Raw genomic sequence first — 26,702 nt, forward strand, 5'->3', positions numbered from 1 at the left:
TTTTTGTATTTATAGTAGAGACAGGGCTTCACCGTGTTAGCCAGGATGGTCTCGTTGTCCTGACCTCGTGATCCGCCCGCCTGGGCCTCCCAAAGTGCTGGCATTACAGGTGTGAGCCACTGCGCCTGGCAGGAACCATACATCTTTCAAAAATTAAGGCTGTAGGTAACCACCTTAATATTAGGGTTAAAGCCCTTAGATTTTTGTGCTTAGCAAAGCAATCAACTTTCAGATGTAACTAGTCCACAAAATAAGTATCTGCTTCTGACCTACAAGATTCCAATTCTTTCCTTATGATAAAGAATTCAACATATGAAACATAAACCATACTAAAACATTAGGAATTGACATTTGTAAATATTTCCTTCTGAAATTATTACAAAGTACACTGTAAATTCCTAAGAATGTCTTTCATTTCTGAAAATATGCAATGATATATTTACATACTAAAAATCACTCCCCAATGGAAAAGTTATACAAAGATTATTTCCTATAATAATATTTTTTTTTTTCTGGCTGGGGGAAAAAGAGGTTTGTATCGGTACAGAAACTCAAGGAGGAGGGAACTATGCATAAATAAAAGTAAAAGTAAAGGAAGCAAATGATCGAAGAGAATCTTGCCAGAATTCGGGTTAGAACTTCATCTGCTTTGAAAGGTAACATGTGCCTTATAGAATATGTTAATGATCAGTCCAAGCCTATAATTTCATAACGATTCTAGGTGTAACAAATCCAGAAAATGACTTAGTGGGGAAGAGCAAGCCACCAAAAGCAGATCACATTAAGCCAGTGGCAAGGCTGCTAAATTAAACCAGTTCCAAAGTGCAGCTTGCCCTGGTATTCTGGCTGTTTCCCAGGCAGCTCTAAAGGCACTGGTTAAGCACTTGTTTATTCAAGGTGTTTATGCCATGATGCAAGTTTCCAGGGGGTTATTTCTTAAAGCACATAACTCGCTACAAAATTCTCAGTGAAAACTTGTCACATACCAAAAGCTATTTTTAATCAAAAGCTAATTTTCAGTTCTGTAAAGTTATTTCAAATTTACTTCCTTTTGACATTTCTCTCCTCGAGAAAAAAGGAGCCTCTTTGATTTTCCTTATCTGTGAAGCATATTTCCTACTTTATTAAAATGCGTGGGCCTGAATGAAAACAGTCTAAGTTAATCTGCTATGTAGGCACTATCAACCATTTTCTCTAACAACTTTTATGGGAGTCTGTAGGCAGCTCTCACACTCAACCAGGCCACACATGGCAGCTTCCCTTATCCTGACAGAGACCTCAGTGTATGGATGCAGAGACTCTCTAAGATGCTGTACCAAGAACCTGTGGAACTCTTTCAAGTTTCCACGGTGTTCAGGACTAAGAACCATTAGATGAAACTGTCATTCATTTAACATATTTAGTGTGCATTTACCATGTGCAAGTCACGTTAATAATAATTTTCAGAAATCAGAGAGACAATAAAAAGGGTTTCTACTCTCAAGGAGCATAAACCTAGCCATCAGGAACCTGTCACTGCTTTTTTTTGTGAGGAGGGCAAAACAAGAGATGATTACAACACCTAAGTTTATTTTAAGCTGTAGTTTTATTTTCAAAACTGGACTTGAAATTACATTTTCAGTGCCAGCACTATTTTTGCAGGTATAAAATCCCATTTTGCTACTAATCAAATCCTCTTCTCTTTAAGGAATATGGTTTTGGAGAACAAGATTTTAACTTGATATATTCGATTTTTTCTTTAGAGAAATAGGTATGTGTTACAGAAAAAAAAGTACATGTTAAACTGGTTTTCTGAAAATAAGAGCTATCCAGTGATGAACCCTTGTTTCAATAATAGTTTTAGCATGTCTTTGAAGCGTGTTAAAGTTGATGCAGCTCCTGCAAAGAAATTTAAATGAATTCCTCTGCAATCTCAAAAGTGACTTATTTTAATCGTCTTCTTTATATTTTATATCCTCACGTTTGGACAACAGCGTTTTACAGTGCTGACATTAATGAAACATCTGAGGGCTTATGTTCACCACTTTAAAAAAAAGAAGTATACTGAGATTCTAAGATGAACATTGGCATTCAATAACCAGAACCTAACACACTGCTACCTGTAAACTTACGCTGGGGAAGAAAAATCAAGCGGATTTTTTAAAAGAGCAAACTGAGATAATAAGAGCACCACTTATTTAAAAAGATTATGCAGGTGTGTTTGGTAAATTTCAAGTTAAAAAGAGTATTATAAGAGAGAAAACAAGCATTGGGAAAATCAGTTCTAAATCAAATAGCAGATAATACAAGAACACACGTTAGAATAGCAACTTCTACTATTGGGACATGTCATTTCTGCTAGTGTGGATTTCATCTGATGGTTCATGAATAATTCCATCTGATGGTTCATGAACCACCATTTTGAGTATGTTTTCAAAAATCAGCATTCTGGATGATTGCAAAAACTGTGTCTTAACACAGGAACAGAAAACCAAACACCACATGTTCTCACTCATGAGAGTTGAACAATGAGAACACATGGACACAGGGAGGGGAACTTCACACATCGGGGCCTGTCAGGGGCAGGGGGCAAAGGGAGGGAGAGCATTAGGACAAATAAATGCACGTAGGGCTTAAAACCTAGATGACAGGTTGATAGGTGCAGCAAATCACCATGGCACATGTATTCTTTTGTAACAAAGCTGCATGTTCTCCACATGTATCCCAGAACTTAAAGTAAAATTTAAAAAATAAAAATAGTGAAAAAAAACTGTGTCTATAAATCACTAGTTTACATGACATACCTCAAGGAATATCTTGAAATAAGTATCAGACACTGAAGAACAGTAGTATTTCAGCAATATCATTTCTATATCAGATGAGGTCAAGTAAGTATGTAAGGGATAGACACCATATCATTATTTCACCTGACATTTAAGATGACAGTGAGTATAATTTAAGAAATAAGTAAAAATTAACTCATCTTTTTTATTTTTGACTCTTATCTGTTTAGTGAAATCTAACTCTAATCTTTATTTGTAGTTTAATTCCTAATAATGAAATTTTTCTTTCCTTTTTTTTTTGAGACAGAGTTTCACTCTTGTTGCCACGCTGGAGTGCCACGCTGGAGTGCAATGGCACAATCTCAGTTCACTGCAACCACCGCCCCCTGGGTTCAAGTGATTCTCCTGCCTCAGCTTCTTGAGCAGCTGAGATTACAAGCATGTGCCACCACATACAGCTAATTTTGTATTTTTAGTAGAGACAGGGTTTCTCCATGTTGGTCAGGCTGGTCTTGAACTCACAACCTCAGGTGATCTGCCTGCCTTGGCCTCCCAAAGTTCTAGGATTACAGGCATGAGCCACCACACCTGGACAATAATGGAAATTTTTTACTGAATTTAATTAACAAGACAAGCCTTGTCTGACTTGTTAGCATGAGTTCAAGGATCATATTTCCAAATATATTTTTTCATCCAAAACTAATATAGTAGAAAAAATATGGATTATATAGGCCATAGCTCTAAGTTGACATGCTAGCTCTTTTACTAACTCTGTGAACCTGAGCAAGACACTTAATATTCCTATCCCTCAGTCTCTCCAAATAAAAAATGGATTAACAATTAATAGATTATACCTTAATTATAATAAATAATGCTCTACTTCCTAATGTTGTTGTAACAATAAAAATGGATAAAATATATAAAGTACCTGTGGCACTATGAGTGTTGAATAAATATTTGCTTTTATAAACAACTGATACTGAGTTTTAAAAAAAGTGCTTGCTAAATTAATCATTTTTATTTATCATGGAAACATTCCAAACTGGTCAGTAGTTGAAGGGAGATTTAATCACAGAATCAAAGGGCTCAGAGTTAGGAGGAAACTCCAAATTTCAAATCAAACCCCTTACCTGACTTTAGCATTAAAGGGAAGCAGTACCTGGGGTGTGAGGTGGTTAATTATTTGGCCAAGGATTTCCAACTAGTTAGTGGAAGAACAAGGAGTACCAGAAGGCTTCTAAATTACTGATGCAGTGATTCTTCAAAAGACATTTGAATTAGTATCAGAGAATAAGAGGATACAATTTGTTTAATTGTCCTTTGATAAAAAAAATTTTACAACATTTATCATTAATACATTTTTATTTATCAGCAAAATGGCAGCTCACATATTTGTGGAAAAATAGCTACGGAAAGTAGTTTGAGATAAGAATATTTTTAATTTGGGAGTAATAGAGGTGTCTTGATTGTGTATTTATGTCAGACTGTTTTCCTACCTTGATTGCAGGTTTTTCCAGCATATCCAGGATGACACTTGCACTTGTTCGGCCCAATACAGTCACCATGTTTGCACCGTGGTTGGCACACAGCTGTGAAAAGAAGATGGCATGCGTTATTTCTAGGTCAGCGAAACACCAATCATATAGCACTGATGTCGTGTATTAGTTTAATAATAAGAGAAAAAAAGGAGAATTTACAACAAAGTAGCTAAAATGTACAAAATCAGTTTCCTATAAACATTCTGTAAGCTACACACACACACGTGTTATGTGTGTATATGTGTGTATGTGTGTATCAGTTGAGGCTGAATTTTAAATTCAAGGACAATACTCAAATAGTCAAATAAAAGAAAAACTAGGTAAAACTATGCATAAGCATAACTGATATTTGTTCATAGTTACAACTTTACAATGTCCTATACCCACAATTTCAAACTCAATTTCTCAAATATACTTCAAAGAGCAGTTCTTAGTCCACAAGTACTAAGTATGTATGAAATACAGATAAATTTCTAACTAAACATAAAATATTTATTTTACTAGAAATAGTATTCCTAAGTATGAAATGATTCAAAATGAAACAAAAACTAAAACAACATTGTTTTGGAACTTCAATTCAAGGGTATTTCTGTATCTTGATCTTTCTTAATCCTAACATTCATTACAACTGCTTTTCAATCTATAATGGCCTTTCTATGCCCTAACATGGCAAATAGGATGTTCTCAGTTTGACATTTACTCTTTTCCATCAACTGAGTTCCACTTTCTCAATACTTCAAAATACTATAAACCATCACTCAAATATTTTCACTGCTTAATTGGAATTTATTCTGCTTATTCTCTATCAATAATTCTCCGCTGGGGGGTACTTTTTACCCCTGTGGAAATTTGGAAATGTCTGGAGACATTTTTGGTTGTCACACTAGGGAGAGGATACTACTGGTATCTAGTGGATAGGCGCCAAGGATGCTGCTAAACATCCTAAAATGTTCAGACAACCCGCCACAACAACAAATTATCCAGCCCAAAATGTCATCGTGCCAGACTTGGACACCCTGCTCCGTACCAAATAAGTGCATGTCCCTATGTCAGACACTATAATAGATGAAAAATAATTGTATAGCACGGCACTGGTCTCAAGGAGTCTACAATCTAGATAAAAAGACAAAACCACGTTTCTTATTCAAAACAGTATTTATTCATCAGCAATATGAAATCTGTGAAGAAATCATCTCACAAGCAAATCCATATACATTCGTGCAGAAAGCCTCATAGAGGAGGCTTATGTTGAATCTTGAAGCATGAGTAGACAGAGAAGGGAGCAGACTACCCAAGGAGAAGAATATTTCACAGCCGTGTAAGCTGCTGTTTAGTTAGGAGACACACAGGGAGCTCATTAAGCTAAACACATGGGTAAATGGTGGAGGAAGAGTGAGAAACAAGCAGGTGAGTGGTATCAGGTGATTATGTTCCCTACATTTCAGAATGAGAAACATGCATTTTATCTCTAGGAAATGGGAAGTTTCCATACATTTATCATCATCAGGAGAACTGCCTGATAAAAATCAAAGCTCTGGGAATCTTATCAAAGCGTTGATGATTATATGTAGGATGGACTGGAGAGAGTTTAGAGGCAGAGAGGACAGTTGCAAGGCCAGTGAAATAGTTTAGGTCTGACATGAAGAAGGTATGATTTGTGTTGGTGACAGGAAGAAATGAGCTTCGATAATCACTGAGTGAAGAGCAGATAGTCCTTGAAGACCAAGGGCAATGGACTCAACAATGACCACGAATTTTGAAGCCCCTGACACCTGTTCCTACCCATTTTAACCCATGCTGTTCTCCATTCTGGGATATGCTCCCAGTTTCCTCTCTGATAATTATCAAACATTGTTTCCTTTAAGACTCTATACCGCTGCGAAACTGACGTGCATGTTATTTTTTTTTTCTACCTTTCCTTGCCCAACTCTCACTAACCCTTCCCTCACCTTCCATTCCATAGGGCTTCTTTGCTAATTTTAGTTTCAGGCCTTCCTTGCCTGTTTGTCATCCCAGCTGGACCCTATACCACCACAAATCCTTAGACAGTGCTGTGTAGGAGGTATTTAATGTAAAAGACTGCAGAAAGAAAAGACGAGCAGAGTGTAAACGATAGGGAAATGCCCTTGAAAAATTCTTAAAATCTAAATTTAAACATGGCATTAAATTCAAAGGGAAACAATTGTGTTCACATCTGTGAAATGAAATAAACTGTCCAGGAGGGCCTTTCTAATATTACTCTTTAGCCAACTGTACACTCGGCAGATGGTTTATGTGCAGTTTAAAATAAGTCCCAGAAGCAAGCCACTTTACGTAATTTCTAGGCCCTATCACCAAGAAATATCAACTTAAAAAATTATTTTAATCTAAAAGATGATCTTCCATAAATCTACACATATATGTATATTCATGCAACCTGAATAACCATGTATCACTGAGGCACACAGAATGCCATATTGAAAAAAATGTAAATGTCTCAAAATCGTTAAGTGCAAGTCCAGGAAATAACCCCTTAAAATAATTGGAATTCGGAAAACTCTCTCAAAGCATGAAAAGTAGTTTTAAAATACCACTTAAAATACAAAAAATTTATTTAGTACACTTTATAAAACAATTAAACTTGAGGCCCCCAGGCTGTAGCCTTTGGACCCTTGACCATCTTGATAACCATCAATTTATAGTACTTTCAGGTGCTTTATAGGAACAACGTTTTTATTGTTTCCTCTTCCCTTTTTGTTATTTGTTCTCAAGCAGAGTGCCCTAATCTTGGGCACATCAAATGCACACATTCCAACAGGCCAAGACTGTTAATGTTTCTTCCATGTTTAGGGAGTCCTATTTCAAAACAAACTGTTGTTTGCAGTTCCATCTGATAGGCTATTCAGTGAAGTAACCAAGAACCCTTAGATTAGCCAATGGCTATTAAATGCGGTAGGATACTTATAAAGTTGATATAGTCAATTTCTTTATTCTTAGAAAAAGAAAACCCTTTGGAAACTGTTGCACAAAAAGATTTTCTCCTTTATAGCACAACGTTATCTTGCTGGCATTAGGTCTGGAAGGGAATTCAATAAATATGTATCAAAGGTTTGTTTTATATATAATGTATTATAGTAGGCAAGTGTGGCGGGGGATTAGAGAGTCACAGAGGGTATGAAAAATTAGCTGTAGAACTAAAATATATCAGCTAAACCACAACAAGGGCTTTGATAGAGAGGTGAAAGAACCAAGGAGGGTGTGTAAAAACTACAACGGCAGGTCGGTGTGTTAGAGGCAGTGTGTTAGAGGTAAGAGCAGTGGCATAGGAGACAAAAGACTTTCAGAAAATAAGCAAAGTGGTGGGGGCAGTAAAGGGGACTGCTTCTTAGTGAGTGCAAAGTGTTCTCGTGGGGCTACAGTGTAAAGTGCTTAAAACAGCAGATGAGATCAAAAGAAAGGCCGAGACAGATCATAAAAGGCCAGTTGCATTCTTACCAATATCTCTTTCCCTTCTGCTTTAATATAGAATGGCTTTTAACATTTTATTTTTTTGAGTGGGGATGAGTTAGTAATGGAAAACTATATTCTCTATTCTCCTTGGCAGATATGGACAGCCGAATGACTAAATTCTGGCTAAATGGGATGAAAGCAGAAGTGGGGTGGGGCTTTGGAATGCTGTGTAAAAAGAGGGCTAAAAAACATGGCTTGTTCTGTGCTCTCGCCTAGAATGTGCATGTCATGACTGAACCACAGTGGCCTCTTTATGACCATGAGACGATCTTGAGAATGGAAAGAGGGTACAGCAAGAAGTCATAATATTAACCCTAAATCACCATCCTAGCAATTTAGGGCACTGTTCTTTGTGTCACATTACTTGTAGCTAAATACAATTCCTGACTTTCCTTGATCACTAGGCGGTGGAATCTGGACTTCGTCTGTGTTTATTATCAAGCCAGCAAAGGCTTCCTTTTGATACAAATTTAGGATAGAAGTGTTATGAGTAGATCCTAGTACAGAAATAAAACTTGTCAAATTTATTGTATACCTACAATACCATATACTCAGGGGAATGTAAAAAAAGAAACTATTTCTACATCTAAGTAAATAGTAAGTAAATTTCTACATCTAGATTAGAAAGTGCATAACCATTTCAAAACTGAGAAAAGTAATTCCCAACCTCTGTATAAACTGTCCCACCTTCCAATAACACACTCCACTGTAATGTGAGCTCTCAGGAGTCAGCAAAAACCAACCTTTTCAGCAAACTGCATTACTCTGTGAATAGCAGGTTATCCCTTCCTTCTCAAAAAAATAAAAAAGGATAAATGATCTATTTTTAGTGGTCTTCAGAAGAATTAAAAATAGAGTATATTCTTGTTTGGAGTAAACAACGTGCCTGCTGGTGCTACTGGCTATCAGAAAAGGCAGCATTGCTTCTCTGACCTTCGTGTGGATCAGGAACAAGAAGTTTGGGCCGTATTTGATGGTCTACTATCACTAGCATCCAAATAGGGTTTAGCAACTTAATAAAGCTTAAATAAAGTCCAGGTAAAAATCACAGATAATCAACAAATGATAGACATTTCCCCCCAAAATCAGTTGCCAGAATTAAGTCCAAATGGGCAATCACACTCAAAATTTGCTCTCTTAACATTCCTGTAGCATAATCTCCAAAGTGCCCTCAAAATAACCTCTAAGTCATTGTTTTAACTAGAAAAAGAACTGGCAAAACAAACATAGCTATTTAATGTCACATGTCCAAGCCTCTTCTGTTTGATCACAATCTAAAATTTTAGTCTTAAAAATCCATCCTCGGAGTTCGTGACCAGCCTGGCCAACGTGGTGAAACCCTATCTCTACCAAAAAACTAGCCAGGTGTGGTGGTGGGTGCCTGTAACCCCAGCTACTTGAGGCTGAGGCAGGAGAATAATTTGAACCTGGGAGGTGGAGGTTGCAGTGAGCTGAGACTGTGCCACTGCACTCCAGCTTGGGCAACAGAGTGAGACTTGGTCTCAAAAATAAAAAATAAAAATAAAAAAAATCCATCCTAACTGATGTAACTGGGTCTCTGAGAGTTGGACAATAGTTTCTAACTCTAACATAAGCAGTGAATTATCAAATAAGTTATGAGAGGCCGGGCGCGGTGGCTCAAGCCTGTAATCCCCCAGCACTTTGGGTGAGGCCGAGAACGCGGCGGATTCACGAGGGTCAGGGAGACTCGAGAACCCATCCTGGCCTAACACGGTGAATACCCTGTCCTGACTAAAAAATACAAAAACTAGCCGGGCCGAGGTGGCGGGCGCCTGAAGTCCCCAGCTACTCAGGAGGCTGGGCCGAGAATGGCGTAAAAACGGGAGGCGGAGCTTGCAGTGAGCTGAGATCCGGCACGTGCACTCCAGCCTGGGCCGGACAGAGCGAACCTCCGTCTCAAACAGTAAGAAAATAAAAAAAAAAAAATAAAAAGAAAAATAAGTTATGAGAAAATTAAACTCCCACAACAATCCTATAATGTTTCTTATGTAAGGTAATAGTGCCGGGAGTAAAGTGCCAACATTTGAAAACTAAGGATATGTTGAGATGCCCAAGGAGATGGGGGCTCTGAAAAGTAACAAGGGAAAAGCCAATCCAAACTCAATGGTAGTTAGTAACTTGAGAAGGATTTTCTCAATATAAATAAGATTATCTTTAGAATTCCAAGAATCATTTGTAATTTTTTCAATCTACATCATGTTATTATGCAGACATGGCACCACTAAAAGCAGAACGAAAAACCTTGTCCTCCAGGTTATGTTCACAGAACAAAAGGGGGCAGAGAAACATGCAAGGGCAGGGCAGAAGAATAAATAGATATGAAACTGGAAGACTTCACAAAGCTGTTATTATACCGAACAAGCTTCATCGAATTCAGATATGGACAAATTCATTTGAGGAGAACAAGAAAATATGATAAGGAATGACTTTTTCAAATGGTAATTGGCCTTGGAAGAGGGGAAGTTGCTGAAAGCAATATGAAACAACTCACTGCTATATTAATAGGACCTGGGTGGAATGGAGGGAAATTTTACAGTGGTCCACTGAAAAGTGCCCTGAGCCATTGCATAACATGTACAGAACAAAACTTAGATGAAAGAATCCTACTGTCCAAGATCCCCAGGGGAAAACATCTTTCCAGCTTTCCTAATACCCTGTACTATAGTGTCAATTATCTGATGGTCAAATCTAAATTCCTGCTGCAGTAAAAGCTGAATAACAATGCCTCTGATTGTTATCACTATAAGACATATTAAATGCCCTCATGAATACAGAACTCTAAACCATTTTATATGACTGACTGAATTTATCCTCATGATATCCATATAAGGCAGGAGAGAGGAACACTATCTTCATTTTACAAGTAAACAAGTAAAAATGCAAAAGATTAAGTGACTTGACCAATTTCAGGAAAAAATGTCTTATCCCAGTTCCATGCTCAATCCACTACGTCTTCTGGTGGTCAGAAAAAGACCAGAAAGTCCAGCATTTTGAGTGCATTTGATTATAACAAAATACTAAGCAAGAAAGGATGAGAGGGGTAGAGAATGTTAATAATGATTAAAAACATAAAAGTAAGTAACATTTACATAACTTAAATACTTCTTAAAAGGAGGGAAAAGTTGCAGTTAAGACCACAATCTATAACTTAGGAAAACTAAAGTAACTCTGCCATAATATTTGAAAAGAAAATAATTTCATTACCCTGTTGCTTGTTTTATGTAGATGCTGGATTCTGAACCATTGAGGCAGCATATTATTGTTATCTCTGTTGAAGTATTGCTATTATTTTTGTTGCTGTTTGCTCTGGGCTTCACATTTTATTTAACATCATTGCAATTAAGAACTTAACCACAAACCATAGTCAAATACCAATGTCAATTACTCAATGATAATTTGGAACATAAAGTTAAATGAAGTGTCCAGTCTTTATAATGTTGTCTCCCAAGAGCTGTCAATAACTCATTTTATTTTTGTGTCTGGGAACATCCAATTCAGACACATTTATCAAGTATCTATTTGATCTCTCACTATTTAAATTCCTGAAGTGTCCCCCCCAAAATAAGTGGCAGCATCTGCATATGTGCATCTCAAGCTAAGTTTTATTTGTCATAATTAAGCACTTTCCCTTTTCACTTAAAGAAATTCTCTGAGCACTATTGTTGTTTTCAGGTAACTAGAAATTTTAACTTTCTCTTTCTGTTTTCATTGTGCTAGAGTGGAATTTAGATTAATGCCAAATACGACTTTAAGAACACATAAGAAAGTGTTACTATTTATTTGGAAATTTTTTTTGTTTTTTTTTTTTTGTTTTTTTTTTTAGTAGAGTAACAGTAGCAATGCCCACAGCTAGCACCTGGATCTTTGCTTCTAAATATTGCATTCCCTAATAATGAGGAATGAGGGCTAGGGGAGGGAGGCTAGAATACGTTTTCTGTTGCAAAAAGCAATTAAGTACTCAAAGAATGGTAGAGACATGTGAAAAGAATAGGAGCTGGCTTGGAGGAGTTCCACTGACTAGATTTGGGATTGTTTGAGCATCAAGAAGAATAATAGTAGTTACTGATAACAATTGAATAAAAAAAAGAATCTATGGTTCTGAAGTGATTCTAAAAAAGAAGACAAGTGAGCTTCTCTTCAAAGAAGAATACCTACAAACATGTAGAAGGAATGGCAAAACTTGAAAAACAGAACTTTACAATCACCATTGAAATAATTAATTAGAGGAAAGATTATCCATAGATGTTAAAACTTTCACCAAGTGAAAGTTTGTTGGGGAACAGGATATTGAAACAGTGTGAATGTATTACCCCAAGGTTACTTACTAATTATGAAGAAAAAAAGGTGTCTTTCAGTAGAGAAATCTGATGGATACTACTTCATCAAGTGATCAAACTTAGTATCACCAATAGTAGGACAAACTGACATGTGCAAAAGGAATATCATAACATACCATCATCTATATAACATTCTTACAGATAAATTTAGTTCTGATCTAATGATGCAGAAACAACAGACAAATTTAGATGACGGTGGATTCTACCAAGCAATTGATATGGACTCTTCAAAAATATCATTATCAAGAAGCAAACAAACAAAAGCAGTAGAATTGTTTTAAAGAAATTAAAGGGGCATGTCAACTAAATGCAGTGTTGGATTTGTAATTCGATCTGGACCAAAAAGAAAAAAATCCATAAAAACCATTATTGGGACAATTAGGGAAATCTAAATATGGATTGTTTATTACATAGTATTCTATCAATACTAAATGTTTCAAGTGTGAAATGATATTGTGGTTTGTAAGTAAATGTCTTTGCTCTCTGGAGATGAACATTGAAGTGTTTAGGCATGAAGTGTCATTATGTCTGTAAGTTACTTAAAAATGGCTGAGGGAGAAAGAGAGAAGGGTCAGGTGGGGAAGGAAGAGAGAGAAAGAAAATGTGTAAAACATTAACAATAAGGATATATGGGTATTTACTGTTCCTATTGCTTCAACTCTTCTGTGGATTTAAAAAAATTTTAATACAAAACATGGAAGAAATATATAAAAAGGAGTACAATAACATGAATATACTGACAACCGTTATTTAACTTGTGAGTAGTTGTTGACTTTTCAATGTAATTTAGAGAAAGGTTTACAAGTATAGATGCTGGAGTTAGACTGCTGGGATCCCAGCTCTACCACTCAGGAAATGTGCGACCTATACAGATTACCCAGCTTCTCTCTGCTCTCATTGTCATTTTTAATTTAAAAAACAGTAAATTCACAAGATTCATAGAGAGCTTACTCACAGGTTTATTGGGAGTATTAAATGAGAAAACCCAAATAAAGTACTTAAAACAGTACCCATCTCATTATTAAGAGCTCAATAAAATGCTAATTATGATAAGGATTATAAGTATGACAAGGAGGAAATGCCCCAGTATCTAAGACACTATATTAAAAATTGGGGATATAAAAATTAATAGGAGAGCAAGTTCTCATTCTCAAGCACATAAGTCCAATAAGGAGAAACAGAAGTAAGCAAAGATGTCCTGATAACAGATGCATGTTAAGGACACAGAAGAGGCAGTGATTAATTACATAGGTTTAGGAAAGTCAAAAAGGTTTGAAAAAGACGTAGTGCTAAAAAAATTCTTTCAAAAAGGAAATTTAATAGATATCTGAAAGATACATAAAAGGTATCTTTCATAGTGTAAGAATTCACAGAATATAATGAAACACATTACAGTATTTCTTTTATTTGAAAATTATCATATTTTAAAGATCTGATACTGTAATTTTGAGCAGGTTTGCTAAGGAATCATCACAAAGGGCCAGAAAATTTTAATGTAACTATCATCACCTCTTTAAGCAACCAAAGTCTCTGTGTTTAAAAGAGTCACTGATACATGAGTTGAAGTATACATTAATTATTTTTAAAATTAAATCAATTTTGTTATTGGGTCTTGACTAATATGATGTTAGATTTGTCAGTTTGACCTTCGGTGTTTTTAGTTTGCTTATTTGTTTTCTAAAGAAAATGATAATTATTCCAAATTTATCTGATGCAGAACCTTAAACAGAAATTTGAAAACAACTTAAATGTCCATCAATAAGGGAGTGGTCATGGAAGTGATGGCACAACCGTCTTTCTGTGTCAAACACTGTGGACTTCAATTCAGGCCTGAACTGTTGCTAGAGGGACCTCCCTAACCCATGATTTCGGCATGCCATTCTGCTCCTTATACTCATTCACTGGCTCCTCGTCATGTTCATTTAGCTCATTATACTATTTCAAACACTCAGCATGGCATTCAGTACCACATTTCATGATGTGACCCTTGCCTATCCCACTGGCCTCATTTCCAATCACATTCATAAATATAGCAGCTAATTGCAGTTCTTAGAAATACACGAGAGTCCAGGAAATGGCATATTTGGGGGCCTTGAAAAGAGAAGAACTTGCCAAAATGTATACTATTTGTAGGTGAAATCTAGTAGAGATAATTTCTTGGGCTTGTCTTCCTAGCTTCAGGACAGCAACAGAGGAATAAAAAAGTCCAATCTGAGACTCCTTATGAAAACATCCAGGGAGGCAACTCAAGAAGGCCTGTATAGAAATTTACACTCTTTCCGCTCTTATGTAAATAATCAGGTCAAAACGACTAAGACTGGTAGCCTTATTTTGTGACCAAATAAAAACATCGTTCTATGAAAAAAAAAAAAAGAAATACACTCGAGTACCTCCACACTTTCACATGGAATGCCATTTTCCCCCTTGTCTGCTACACTAATATCTAGAGAGGCTTCACCTGTTAGTTTGACCATTATCACCCCCAAGATTTTCACCCCTCATGCTGAGTTTGTACCCTCTTCAGTGCTTTCATAAGCCTTTGTGCATACTTCTATCATAAATTATATGTATATACAGGTTTACTTTTAAATATATATATCTTACACCATATTTTCAGAGTTGTTTTTCTTATCTAGCTCCCTCACTAGACTTTGAGCTCTTTAAATGCACAGCACCTGCTCTGAAGTAGTGTACAGTCTCCTGACAAAGACAGACATGACAGGTGTACAAGGTGTTAAAAGAATAAAGAAGAAGGAATTTCTCTGCAGGGAGGCAGGAATAGGAAAGATACGAGGAAAAACTTTCAAGAGGAAATGTGAGCTGAATTTTAAAGGATAAGTAGAAATTCACCACGGGAATGGGTGAAGGACCTTTGACTCAGACTGAGCAGCATAAGAAAAGCCAACAGGCATGAAGCAGCAGAAGTCTGGAAATGCAAGGGCAGTCTACTGCGACTGGGCCCACAACAAGAAACAGTCCTCCACAGATAAGGCAATGTCAGCCTGAAAAGGCTTCTACTCAAATAATCAAGATTCTACCCATAGTTGTGAACAGCCGATGGTCTGTAAGCAGTAGATGGCACAATCAGATTACCTTTATATGTTTTCAAGCACATCAATTGATTTCTTTTTAGAACCTTAAGCAAGAGAGATCTATGATATGTAATAAGGTCATAAGGTAGGGAGACAAATACATTCATTTTCTCATTAAACTGTTTCCTGAAAACCACAATATGTTTATTAAGATTACACCTTGTTCATCTTTTTAAATCCCTTTTATTAATAAATAGAAATGACTAGCTCTTACACCTTCAAAAGTGTACTGAACTGAACTGGACGAGACATTGCAGAAGCTGTTACACTGGTGTAAAGATGTATAAGACAGAGTCTCCACCTTCATGAAACTAATAGTCTAGCAGACAAATAATATAGATCCATAAATAACCACAATATAGGGCAATGTGAGATATGCTTCATGCAGGTGTTATATGTAGAGGAAGTATAGAAGATTTGCTGCTGTGAAAATCCGGAAAACAGACTGGAGAAAAGTGGCATTTAGGCTAGGACTTGAGGCAGGGCTCATTTTTAATACATTGTATTAGGACAGAATACGAACTTAAAAAATAAATGTGCTTGGCTGGGTACAGTGGCCCACGCCTATAATCTCAGTACTTCGGAAGGCCGAGGTGGGTGGATTGCTTGAGCTCAGGAGTTCAAGACCAGCCTGGGCAATATTGCAAAACCCTGTCTCTACTGAAAAAAAAAAAAAGCCCCAAAATTATATGGGCATGGTGGTGCATGCCTATAATCCCAGCCACTTGGGTGGCTGAGGCAGGAGAGTCCACTGAACCCGGCAGGCAGAGGCTGCAGGGAGCTGAGATCGCACCACTGCACTCCAACCTCGGTGACAGAGTGAGACTATGTCTCCAAAAAAAAAAAAAAAAAACACTTTCATTATTAACAATGACTCACTTTTAGTCAAACATTTTCTTATAGTTAGGAGTTGTGGTGAGGTAAACCAAAAAAAGGCAACCAAAAGAGGGAAAAAAAGAAAATATGTTTGTAGAGGATGACTTTTTTTCAGCCCTTGATATAAACAAATGTTGAATTATTAGTTGCTTACAACTGCAGGCCAAAATGGTAAACTGGAAAGTTTTTTTTCAAGAACGTAAAACTATTAGATAACATTTCAGCAGATGTGGATTTTTACCTATCCCACATTCTTCTTCTACGGTTTAAAGCTGTTCCTCCATGGAGATACTTGTGGCAATAATCAATGTTGACTGAAATTGACAAAGGAAAAGGAAGGAAGGTTTGAGTAGGAGAATAGTGGAAAGAAATAAAATCATAGCCTGTGTTCTGTTCAGATCTCACCCTGCAATCCAAGCACATATCAAATCTCTCTACTTCAAAGTCTCACAAGCACTTCAAACTGAACACATCCAAAATTGAAATCATTATCTGCACCTTCTCCTGTGTTCTCTAGCTCACCAAATGATGTCCCAGAGACTTGGGAGTCATCTTGATTACCTCTTCTTCACCTTTCACGACCAGCATTACAGATACTGCAGCCACCATGTGACTGAATGTGAATGTGAATGTGAATATAAGCCAGTTGCTGAGTCAAATGCTTTGGGTTTCCTCATTTGATCCTCATAAAATATCCTGAACTGTTATCTATATTTTATCAAAAAAGAAGCTGTAGCTCAGACTGTTAAGTTTCTCAAAAACACAATTTGTGGTGGCAGCAAGTCTGCCTGCCAAGCCCATGTGCCCCACCGCTGCCCTAACACTGTGTGCCTGTCCATCCTTTTTTTTTTTTTTTTTTTAAGTATTTTTCAATCCCTCTCCTTCTCTTTGTTCCCACCACCACTACTTAAAATGAAGCCTAATTTCTCACCAGGTTGACTTCCTACAGGTCCCAGGCATTTGCACTAAAGGAAGTGAGCCCCACAGGGAAATGAAGCACATGCTTCTTCCAAATGGGCCAGCTACTGAAGAGGTCACAGCTGATAGACGCCTCGCAGCAATGCAGACCTACTGAGTTTTCAACCAACTCTTATATATCCATGTCTCCTGTGAAACACTGACAACTACATGAATTTCAAAAAATGTTAAAACACTCCAAGCAAAATTAAATTCACCGGAGTGCTAGATCTGATCCATTAGTACCAGGTATCCTCTGAAATATTATGTAATTTATCTGCCTAAAATCTTTACAGTGTTCCTCTACAATTTTGTGATTAAGGCAAATGTGTTTAATATGATATCAAAAGCCTTCCAGGAGTCAGCCCTTTCCTACTTCTCCCACTGCATCTCTCATCAGATGCCCTTCATACATATATCCCACATATGCTGGGTTGAGATTCTTACAGTTCTCGGAATGTGCTCCTCCCTCTGGCTCCTGAGTTTTAAATGCATTTTTCTGTGTGCCCAGGATACTCTTCACATGACTGATTTATCCCTTGGGATTCAGCTGGGCCATCACCACTCCATCACTGCTGGTCTGGGCTACTGCCCCCTAAGACATGTTCTCACAGAATCCTATACCAAAACATGCCTCTTATTCAGTATTGCCTTCCTCTGTGGGCTTTCAGTACTGATCATGAGTGACGTGAATGCCTAGAGCTTCATTTTACTGGGATGATATCTGCAGTAGTTGGTCCTGGATCATGCAGGTAATAGCTGGCTCTCTCTCTCCATTCTCTCTCTCTCTCTATAATATATTATAATAATATATAAATAATATACTTATATTATTTAATATTTAAATATATATATATTATATATTATATTGATTATATTTATTATAATATTCCTATTATATTATATTAGTATGTAAATATATAATATATAAAAATATATATTATATATTGATAATCTGTAATAATTACCATAAGATAACTAATATAGATAGTATATTTTATATATATATAGTATATTAGTATAGTAGAGGAGAGAGAAGAGAGAGAGAGAGAGAGAATGGAGAGAGCCAGCTATTACCTGCATGATCCAGGACCAACTACTGCAGCTATCATCCCAGTAAAATGAAGCTCTAGGCATTCACATCACTCACTATCAGTATATACTGATACTATATATATATAGATAGATAGATAGATACTATATATATGGTATCAACTGAATACCATTGAGTCCATGAAGTCTTCCTTGATCCTCCTCAGCAGAAAATGATTCTTTCCCTGAACTCCCTCAAATCTTTATCCCTAACTTACTCCTATTTAAGAATCATAGAAGGAATAAGAGCCAATCATCTTACTAAATTGAGCTGCTTGAAAGTAAGGGTCCCTGTTGTATTCACCTTTGTATCTTCCCAGCACCTAACTTAGCTCTTTACCTCTAGTAAGCTCTCGAATAATTACCAGATAAATCACAGGAACTCTAAATGCTAATGTTCCACAAATCAATTCCATCTCCCTTCAATTCATTTCCCAAGTGCAAACACTGTTAGATAATCACAACTGTTCCACTCGGAGGTTTATGGATGGATATTATTAGAGAAATGGGAAAAAAACAGTTCAGAAGCACAGACAGCTATCCCATGAAAGTTTTTATTTTAGAAATGAATAACTGAATACTTTTTCTACTTCCAATTGATTATTTCCAAAAGATGATTATGGTAAACAAAACCATTTGATAACATGCTATACTATCTGTCCTAAGATGGATCTTAGAAAAACTCGGCTCTGAATTCTCCATTTGTATTGTATATATTGAGCACACACTAATAATAGCAAACATCTGTCAAGAACTGTGGAAGGCACCCTCCTTATAACCAGTAAGAATCTTGCAAAGTTAGATTTAAAGATTACAACATTGCAGCTCAGAAAAGTTAAAATGTCTAGTTTCTCACAGGTGGTAAGTCATAGGAACAGTTCCTGAACCCAGATGTTGGTGACCAAGCATACATTCTACTCTTTCCTTGGCATTGCCTCCCTAACATAAGCCATAGCTCTACTAGTCAATCTTATAATTGCTAGTAACTTTAAGATACATATGCTTTAAGTCTCCCTGAACAAAGGCATTTCTGGACTTTTATTTCCAGTACTATCAATTTTGTTCCCAAATATCTTCTTATTAAAATTCTGCCTTAAAAACATTTTTCATGACATGTGATAGTTTGTTCAATCAGTTTAAAGAACATTGCCAGGCCGGGTGCAGTGGTTCCTGCCTGTAACCCCAGCACTTTGGGAGGCCGAGGCCGGCAGATCACCTGAGGTCAGGAGTTCAAGACCAGCCTGGCCAACATGGCAAAACCCTATCTCCACTAAAAATAAAAAATTAGCTAGGCATTGTGGTGGGCACCTGTAATCCAGCTACTCAGGAGCCTGAGGCAGGAGAATCGCTTGAACCTAAGAGGCAGAGTTTGCAGTGAGCCAAGATCATGCCAGTGCACTCCAGCTTGGGCAACAGAGCAAGACTCTGTCTCAAACAAACAAACAAAAAGAACATTGTCTTCTTAGAACCAATTCCATTAAACATTACGATTCCACATATTTCACCAAAGTTTTTCACTAAAGTGTCATAGGGTGATAAGTGACATCATTTACTGCCAAAAATATATTAAACAAGGAACCCTTTATGTACCTAAAACAAGAGCATAAATGCCCACAGGTGCTATTATAACTGTTTGCATATGTCATGCAATAAAAATATTTCTTACCTGAGTTGTTCCATGGAGAATTAATGAATATGAAATACAATTCCCTCAGGTTAATGATAGGCTGGTGTTAGTAATTTCATTTGGTGGACTTTGTTTTTATATTTGCTTCTTTAAGTATTAAAAACATAAACTGTCCTTTAGGTTAGAATGGAGGTCAATTTATTAGATTCATAAAACAAAAGAAAGGAATTATCAACTGAAAGGGAAAAGTTTAATGTAATAACTGAATTAAAATTAACTTACTATAATTATGTATGGAATAAACACATCTCTAAGAAACATATAGTTTTCCTAAAGAGAAGCAACTCAAAAACACAACTAATGTTTTGTTTGTAGCTTTGTAAAATTATTTAGAAGGTATGCCTTTCAAGACATAGATTAGCCAAAATTATTTCAAGAAATATGTTCATCTAACCTTTGAGCTGGCACCTTATCCTGGCTATTCTCTGCCTTAAGACGTAGAAAGCTGCAAAACAAATGTCCAAAAAAAGAAATTCCAGATCTTTTCTCTGTAAGGAGGCTGGACTTGGGTATTTATCAACTTGTTACATTCCCGGAGACTTACACATATTCAACTTTCAGTGCTTTTCTGAAACAAAAAAAAAATCTAGGACATGTTTAAAATAGTAATATTTTAGTCACCATTTTGTTATAAAAAAAACATTTCATAACAAAAATATTAACCAATAATTGAAGTTATGCTATTCTTCTATAGTCCAAATTCTAAATTAAAATATTTCAGACCTTTTATGATGCTGTACTTTCAAATCCAATTTTCATTTCCAGAATATTAAGTTCTGATTCCTAGAGACAGTATCCTTTTATTTAAATGGGAGTTGGAAAACACATGTGAAAAAATTTAAACTTTTGATCAATTAGTAAGAAAGGCTAATAGTTTTAAAATTGATACATTTTTACTTACCTGTTTCTTACATACTGTATGTTCCCTTGTCTCTCCAACTTTGGGGAGGAAATATAAATTTTTTTCTTCCCTTCCACAGCATTTTCTTCTTGCATGGCTGCTTTGGTTGTCAATAGCAACAAGAATTACCATGAAAGCACAGCCATTTAATTCGAACATACATAAATAACCCAGTTTGATGAAAGTAAAGGGAAGAAACTTGAAATGGTACTAATAATGGTCAGTGTTTGATCAACCTAGAGATTTTAGAGGTAAAATGGGATCATTTTATTTTCTCTTCTAATTAATGCCTTTAAAGGATTAACTAGCCACTGTAATTTACAATTATATATTTATTTGTATAATTTGTATAATTTAAAATTAGGTGAATGGGGCCTTCTTTTGGGTAACACAAGAAGAAAAAAATTCTAAGTCTAATTTGACTTAATTGAAGCAGTAATTTAACTATTGATCCAGAATGATTGCTATGTATTTTTAAATACACATATTACATTTGCTTGCTAGACTTTTTTTTTTTCATATTGGTCAGGTTTCTACTGTTAATTTGAAAAGAACTCACCATATCTTGATGTTGACACACTCCTTAAATAGAATAATCAAATGCATCAGGTACAATCTAAGCAATCAGCTGAAATCAAAGTGTAAATAGCAAATTACATTCTGGATCACACATGTTATGACTATGGTTATATATGAAAAAGAAAAAATATAAAAGGATACCGTTTCTTTAATATTATTTAATTGCCAATTTTGAATCATCAAATTTATAAGGAAAAATACTTTATTGTAAGCAAAGGTAAAACAACTTAATAAAGAATAGCAAACATCATTATGTTCTAACTAGTTGTATTAGTACCAAATAGCCAAACAGTTTTGTATAGTTTATTTTATCCTTGTAGTATCTTAAGGTTGGGTCATATTTTTCCTACTTACCATAAGTTAGTCTTGAAATACCTAGATTTAGTAAGTTTTATGGTATCAATATATAACTGACTTCAAGATAAAATTTTAGCCAATATCCTATATTTTTTAATTTGCATTTTAAAACTACACAAAACTGCATTTTATGTCAAAGCAATGTTAAATCTGGAATAGATTACTTCTAGGAAGTTTCTGGGATCTATTGTCTATTGAAGGATAAGGAAATTTTATACGCAACCATCACAACAATTTTATGAAAGTTGCCAGAAATAAATGCCCTACATATTTTTTTCTTTTGCAGTATAAACCCCACTAAAAGATTCACTAAAATAGGATTCATTCATAGCACATAATACTGAAAAATCTGTCTCATTTTCTCTTGATAATCTATTGCTCTATAGCCATCATAAAATGGCCACAGTAGCAAATACAAGCAATATTTCAGCAAAGCTACTCAGCTAGCTTAGAACTCTAGAACTCTCTCTGGCAATTTGCCTAAGAACCCTTGCTTCAGTTCATCTGAAGGTTCTTTACTATATGTGGTTGAAATTAATAAGCACTCTGATGATTTTATGAAACTGTGACTCATAAACCAGAGAAACTAAACTATTTGGGGATTATGTTTCTTGCTTGCTAAACACAGGTTTATGGGTTTGGAGCCAGTCCTGAACTTTGGACAGTGTTAGGAAAACCCAGGATAAGAAACCTTAAAGAACTGAGACTTTCTTTTTTTTTTTTTAATCCAAAGGTATGCCCATCTTCTAACGTATAGTTTCATTTACTGTAAAGAATTACAAAATGTCTAAATATTAGGCCAAGTATAAACTTTGGAAAAGAAATAATAAAATGCTACAGGCTAAGACTGCTGATGTGGTTACCACATGACTCAGACTGGAGGCATACAGCCCCTAAAGCAAGCAGCACAGCATGACACATGCACTTTGTTAAAGGTGATAAATGCCAGGTGCATGCATAAAAGGGAAAGGTCCTCCCTGACACAATGTACTTCTGCCTCCCAACCTTAATCATCACCTAGAAAAAGCAATAGCTCTAAAAAGGTCTCCATACCCCAATCTTAATTTTCATGCTATATTTTCATTGTCAAAACATTGACATTAGCCTGCAAACTCTTCACAGACAACTACCTAACTCTGTACATTTATAACACCAACATCCAAGACAACAACAGACCCTATGGACAACAAATTAAGTAGCAATGTGGATGATCCCAACTTTCAGTACACTAGTTTAGAACTATTAAAGATATAAAAAAATTCTGCACACCTCAACACAAGATTTAAGAACACAACATTTAGCAAACCTACACATTATTTCTTCATAATTTTATACTTTTCTCCCAAAAGGCAATTGTTTCAAAAATCACTTCTGCCTTAGTTAGGAAATGAAACTATACATCAGAATGTCTTAATTCTTGGCCATACATAGACACCAAGACGCAATCTTCTAATTCTTCAGTGATGTAAAAACTCAACTCAAGAGACAAGGGACCCTGAAACCACCATTATCTATGTCAAACATCATAAAATATTTCTATAATCATGTAAACTTGAAATAATCTATTACCATAGTTAGTATACACAATGTAAAATCAACTCTAAACACCCAAATACACTAAAAAATATAAATAAACATAAACTGTGATTTGTGTTTTTCTATTATCAATGGCTTTGCTATTTGTTGGTATGTAAATATTTTGCAGATAATTACCAAGTACCTATAAAATCTTAACACAAAAATAAAATAGAGGCACTAAACACTTTGGAACATTATTTTGGTGGGAAGTTTATGTTTGGAAAGTCCATCCATGGAGTTTCTGAAATTCAGCAACACAAACCTTTGACCATTTAGGAGCTTTCCTTAGAAACTGAATTTAAGAACTTTGATTTATGAAAATAAAGCTAGTCCAGGCACGGTGGTTCACGCCTGTAATGCCAGCACTTTGGGAGGCTGAGGCGGGCAGATCACGAGGTCAGGAGATCGAGACCATCCTGGCTAACATGGTAAAACCCCGTCTCTGCTAAAAATGCAAAAAAATTAGTCAGGTGTGGTGGCAGGTGCCTGTAGTCCCAACTACTCGGGAGGCTGAGGAGGGAGAATCACTTGAACCCAGGAGGCAGAGGTGGCAGTGAGCTGAGATTGCACCACTGCACTCCAGCATGGGTGACAGAGGGAGACACCGTCTCAAAAAAAAAAAAAAAAAAAAAAAAAAAAAAAAAAGGCAAAAGGTTTTCAAAAATCAACATGGTTTTTGGCAAAGTAAGCATAAATCCAAAATTCCTAGCTGTGTTTTCCTTTTGTGTATATTATCACAAATTTAAACAGTGATGACATATTTCCCAACATTTCAGAGTAAGTGAATAACATTTACAAAAGGCAACCCTAACTTTGTGATCTGATGATGTTATAGCAAAGTAATGTCAGTTCTGGAGAATTTATATTATTAATCTACAGAATGGTTAAAAAGATATTGATCAAATGAAGTGTTTGGTTTTAAAATTTAGTTAAATCTTGACTCTCAACATGCAAATAACCCATGCCAAATCCTTATTCTCAAATTTGCACTCCCTTGGCATCTAGTAACTACCAAAGCTAACGTATGGCAGAAAATGAAGGCTTCTAATAAAATATGATCAGAATAAAACTGTCTGTTCTCCAAAACAACACCTATATTCTAAAGCTAATAAATCACTTTGATTATTCATATCTCTTTCCTCCCATCAGAGTTAAGAATAACAGGTTGATTTAACAGTATTTCAGCAGGCTAAGTTTAAACTAAAATTCTTCAGAAAATTTGTAAAATAATATAGAATGAAAAAATAGATGTCGCTATTTTACCACACATCATAATGCTTTTTCATGTCTGGCCTGTAATATACTCCTTCATTCTGGCTTTATTAGAAATTTTGTTAGGAATTCTATTATGGCCATAACTGTGTCTTTAATTATGTATCAGTAGCAATAAAATCAGAAAACTTAAAAGAAGTCTTAGTGAATTAAAATAAAAGTTTATTTGTATTTGATATTACTTAATTATTTACCTTATAACATACCAATTTTTAAATAACTGGTGTATTTTGCACCCCAATTTGCCCTGGCATGTTCCCAAGGATGTACCATCAATATGCTACTAGTATTTTTCAATGGTTGTAGTTGGTGATTGATATCACTTCGAATTTTTTTCAAGCCAAATTATCTTGGCTACATTTTACTATCTTTGAGGACTGATCATTTGTTTGTTCCCGTGAAGACAGAAAACCTTGACTCTGGCAGTGCTAACTTTGTCAGCTCGCCGCCACGTTGATATAGGGTGACAATTCAGACAGGCAGATTCTTGGTTCACGCTAGTCTCTGCAGAAAAGGCGTTTGAAGACCTTCTTTTTGTTACTCCCAAGGAGATGCGAACCTTACTGGATTGCTACCCTCTCAGAATATCATTGAGTCATCTTTTTTAAAATCACTATTTGCTTTTTTTTGGAGAGAGAAATTATCCTACGGCATATGTGCATCAGGATTTCAGGTTCTATTGCCTAGGGCTTCAAGAGTACATGAGAATCAGACCTTCCACACACCCCAGTGAAAAGATGACTTAGGTTTGGGTACGGGATGTTGATATGCAGAGTATTGCCTACAGACTCTGCTTTGAGTCTGTTCAGGTCTAAGCAACTTATATAAATAAACCCTTATAAATCCAGGTGAATTAAGAAAACAGTTGAGGTTACTTTGATTCCCTGGAACACCTATAGCAATCAGGAACTTTGGGGAAATAAGCACTGGTCAGGGATTCTGTTGTTCCTGGGCTCACTGGTCCATATCCATGTATCGGCATCAGTAGGGTAAATGATGCCTGGGAACAATGTTCATGCCTTTCCTCTTTATTCCAAGCCACACTTGGCATGGAAATGAATAAGTGTATAGCAAAATGGTGATGAATTTATATATTGCTATCCAATGGATACAAAATTGTTTTTAAAAAATCTCCCACTACTTTCTTTGCAGATCCTCCTTATACTGGAGCCTAGGCGGGGCCCTATCCATGCTCTATTCACAATGTCTCTGGATATCAACTCCATCAGTTGATTACTGATCTTCAAAATATATAGACTTAAAAAAGAAAGAAAAAATGAACTGGCCTTTAATCTGTTAAATAACACAGGGAACTTCAGAACACTGTTAGTGATTCTAACCTGAAATGATCTTGTCTATTCTGGAGCTGTCCATCCAAAGCCCTATACACTTCACCCATCACAGCTAGATATTCTGGGCTGGATCCAGCTGAACTGTCAGAAAGCTATGTACATAATGCTTCTTAAACTATGTATAGAACAGCTTTCCATGAACTGTACTTTTAGAGTAAGGTCCTCATCTTATGTTGACGGATATTCTATGAAACAGCTTTTCAAAAACCACCACTGGCTTCATGATAGGAATGTTGCTGTGGCCCCTTCCATTCCATCATTCACTACCACTCTGCAAAGGGCCACGTGAAAATCTTCCTTCAGAACTACATGAAGGAAAACCGTATTTCCTACCAAATAACTGGTTTGCTTTTTTCCTAACAAAGGACACAAATTAAATCAGCAACAACATCTTTTACCTTTGGCTACCAGAAGCTAATAACCAAATTGTAGTATGTATATGGGATCCTATGGCTTACATATCTGCATTTGAAAAACCCTCCACCTAATATTTCTATTTTACTCCCATTTTCCTCCATGTAGCCCCTATTTCCTTATTTAATTGTATGAATTCCTGGAAGCCACTTTATATACTTTCCCAAACAAGACAGGGCATAAACAAATAGAAATAAATCAATTTATTTTTTAAGGTATCTTCTAAGGAACCAAAAATAGAAGGTGATTGAACAGAAAGTTTCTACTCTGTAATATTAGCTATGATTGACTCTCCTTTACATTACATATTTAACATAAGAAAATTTGTAACAATAAAATGAAAGCTCTTCAATTATTATACTAATACAGAAATCAAATGTCTTTAGATATGTCCTCCA

The 26,702-nt window shown here is 35.9% G+C and overlaps 1 protein-coding gene across 8 annotated transcripts in view; it reads right to left on the reverse strand.

Moving 5' to 3' along the window:
- Window positions 1-26,702, reverse strand: part of NPNT (nephronectin) — a 77,122-nt gene that overhangs the window by 39,540 nt on the left and 10,880 nt on the right. For 4 of the 8 annotated variants that reach the window (XM_017862969.1, XM_017862974.1, XM_017862971.1 and 1 more), the window contains exons 3-4: window positions 20,246-20,296; window positions 4,259-4,351 (exon numbers count right to left, since the gene is read on the reverse strand). In XM_017862969.1, the coding sequence (XP_017718458.1) occupies window positions 4,259-4,351; window positions 20,246-20,296 (144 nt within the window). The remainder of the gene's footprint in view (window positions 1-4,258; window positions 4,352-20,245; window positions 20,297-26,702) is intronic. The other 4 variants (XM_017862972.1, XM_017862977.1, XM_017862973.1 and 1 more) reach the window with 1 other exon arrangement.

Source organism: Rhinopithecus bieti, unplaced genomic scaffold (genome assembly GCF_001698545.2).
Source record: "Rhinopithecus bieti isolate Rb0 unplaced genomic scaffold, ASM169854v2 scaffold_64846, whole genome shotgun sequence".
In the NCBI taxonomy this organism is placed as follows: Eukaryota; Metazoa; Chordata; class Mammalia; order Primates; family Cercopithecidae; genus Rhinopithecus; species Rhinopithecus bieti.